General features: G+C 33.8%; 1 protein-coding gene across 1 annotated transcript; it reads left to right on the top strand.

Annotated features, from left to right (window-relative positions):
- Positions 1-215: 215 nt before the first annotated feature.
- Positions 216-422, top strand: K441DRAFT_573174 (uncharacterized protein; the record flags this gene model as incomplete). Its single annotated transcript, XM_067644047.1, has 1 exon — positions 216-422. A coding segment is annotated over one exon (207 nt), but the record flags the coding sequence as incomplete, so codon positions are not given.
- Positions 423-3,159: the final 2,737 nt, after the last annotated feature.

A 3,159-nucleotide genomic window follows, 5' to 3' on the forward strand; every position in this document is an offset into this window, starting at 1 on the left:
TAGGTACTAGTATATAACGTATATCTTGCCTAGGAAATTCAGCATTATAGAATACTATGTAAATAATTATAATTTTCCTCATCTCCCTTGGAGCCGTATTTGGAGTATTTACTTTATAGAAGCTTTTATAGCTAATTAATATACCTACCCGTAAGTTAATCTTCTCTTTTCTTTATAAAAGACTTAATTACACGTTAGTTATTAAGCGTTAAAAAGGAAGCTCTAATATAAGCGTACTTATAGCGATTCTTATTCTTCTTTATGTTATAGCGAATATTATTATCTATACTCTTGGAATTTTAGGCCGCGCCGAGTTGGCGAAACGTTGTGGCTCTCTTTTTGTTATTAACATAATCCCGCTATATCTTAGTAGCAGGACCAGTCTAATTGGTAATAAAGTCCTTTATCTAAATCTAAGCTAATACGGCCTACTTTACCGCTAGGTAGGCCGTGTTTGCGTAATTTAAGGTCTTATATATAGTTTTACTAACTTCTCGGTAGTTCTTAGTTCCGCTTAGGAAATATTAGTTCGTCACTTTATACCATACTTGCTCTTATACTAAAAGAATACTAGCTTATTTTAGTTGTTACATTACTTAGTAAACTATCCGTATTATATTTCCGGCGCTATACGTACAAAGTATTCCTTAAATTATACTTAGTCTCCGCGATTGCGCTTGTAGGTATACTATGGGTTTATATCGGGTTAAGGAAGACTCTACTAGTAATTTATCTCTTAATCAGCTCTACGTTATAGCTTATTTATTATATAATCTAGCTTATCCGTTTATGCTTTTAAAACTATAGCTTTAGTCTAGCTAATAAAGTTACTATAAAAAGTTTTCTATATTAGTTAGACTCTATATAGGCCACGTAGGTATTAATTACTCTTAAAAAACTGTAGAAAGTCATACCTGGGGAATATATATATCTTATATTGCTAGGCATTGCTCGCTACTCTGGTGGATTTTTTTAAGCTTATTTATACTTAATTGTATGGTATTCGCAAGACTCTAATAAGGCCGGTACCACTATTACCCTCTTAGTATAAAGGTGTAAAGGTTTTAGTAATGCACTAATGATAATACTAAGCCAGTTATCTGCAATTATTAATGGCCCGTATAGTTAAATATAGAGTTTAGATAAGTTTAATAAAGTTCTTTTTGTTATAAGTGGAGTTAGAATCGCCGCTTATCTGCTTTTAGCTAAGTACCTCCTTAAAGCTTATAAAGATTGTAGCGCTCGTGTACGTAGACTTTTATTAGTGTAGTTCTTAGAGATATTAGGTGAAACTTTAATGCCTTATTTATATTACTTCTAACCTTCCTTAATAGATTAAGAGGCCTAGGCTAGCTAGTTCCTACGTCTTTTACTTAAGATGGATAGCCGGGGGATTTTTACTGTTGCTTTTTTTATTCCGAATGTAACGCAAGGGTTAACGGCTAACCTTTAGATAGTATCGCCGCCGGCGCGCAATCGCTTATTTAGGATGGATAGATTGTTAGATCTGCCCTAGTACGTTAAAAATAAATAGTTAGTAGAGGCTGGTAATATGGCAATCTCTAGTAAGTGTGCCTATTTACGGGGTTTCTCCTCTACTAATATTACTATAGTTTGTGGGACTTCTACTTTTGAAAGCGTAGTAAGGAAGGCGGTACGCTTATGCTAGTAAGATATATGCATTTTTAATATTGGATTCTAGCTAGAAGAGACGGCTATAAGTAAATTAGCATTAATGAGATATATTTTTAAGAAATGGTAGGCTAGATAAGACTGAAGCGTGTTATATATAGGAAATAATTAAATTGCTTAATAGTAACTAGAAATACTTAGCGATTGTTTAGAAACTGTTAAAGTACTATAGGAGAAAGTTCTGTTCCCAAATTATTTAGGCCTAAGCCTACTACACTCTATATATTTGGGGGTGATCTCTACTTCTCTTTCGCTTTTGAAGATTTGCCGTTAATCTCCTTTTTACTACTTTTATTAATAGCGTTTTGTGGGGTTAATCTAAGTCCCTTCTATATTCCACTCTTATCTACTAAAGCTATAAGTGTTTTTCTATCTTTCTTCTTAAGCGCCTCTCTAAGCTCTTAAAACCTTATAATATGCTTAATAAACTTACTAAGATTGTTTTTATAATAAGATCTAAGTTTATAGGACATTAGGTTGGTTATAGGCTCTTTAATAGGCTTTTAGCATAAAACCGCCACTCTACCTATAATGTAAACCGAGTAATACCATAAATTCTTATTTCTCTCTGTGGCTCTAATGCTCGTTAGCCTAGGCTTCCACTCCACCTAGTATTTGAGTGCACTGTTTTTAGTTACGCCTTTTAAAATTTAGTTTGGTCTTCTTAGGAATCTAGTAAGCTGTCCGTCTTCGTTTTTATAATCTAAGCTGTTATTAAAAACATCCGTAAAGTAGGCCTTATTGTCACCTACTTAGCTATTAGTGTAATTGAAAAATCTATAATTATCCGGCTATCTTACTAGGAGGTATTAGAGAAACGTCCTTAATACTAGCGATTATATTCGCGGGGTTAGACGAGCCTATTATTAGGTGAGAAGATTAATAATCTAAACTTGATATATAGGGCTAGCCTTACTATAGCTTTCCGTATAGTCTATTCCTAAAATATACATATCCTTATACTCTTGGGTGTTGTAGGGATACGAAATTTCTATTCCGGATGTTTAGGTAGGCGAAGATAGTATTCCTACCTGTCTAGAATTAGACGGCTATAAGTGGTCCTTAACTGGAGAAAGCATAGCTGGTAAGAGCTTAGGGCTAGTATAAAAGAATTAAGAATTATAAGTGTTATAGAGCAAAAAAAAACTGCGCGATAGCGCCCTTTATACCCTTATAGGATTAACGCTAGAAGCACAGTTCTAATCTAAAAATATTAAACTATGTAAGCTACTTCGCCGCAATACTAAGTCATATTAATAGTTATAGGATAATCTCTTTACCGCCTGTGGCTTCCGGGTATTTAGGGGGCTAATACCTCTACTAGCATCTAGTGTCTAAGCCCCTTCTTATAATATTAAATAAATCCCCTATTTAATTCTAGGTGTAAAACTTAGCTTAGCCGGATTATCAACTTTAAACGATAATTAACTATTAGGGCTATCCCTAAACACTAGTATATAGAAGCCC

Source organism: Cenococcum geophilum (assembly GCF_001692895.1).
Source record: "Cenococcum geophilum 1.58 unplaced genomic scaffold K441scaffold_36, whole genome shotgun sequence".
Lineage (NCBI taxonomy): Eukaryota > Fungi > Ascomycota > Dothideomycetes > Gloniales > Gloniaceae > Cenococcum > Cenococcum geophilum.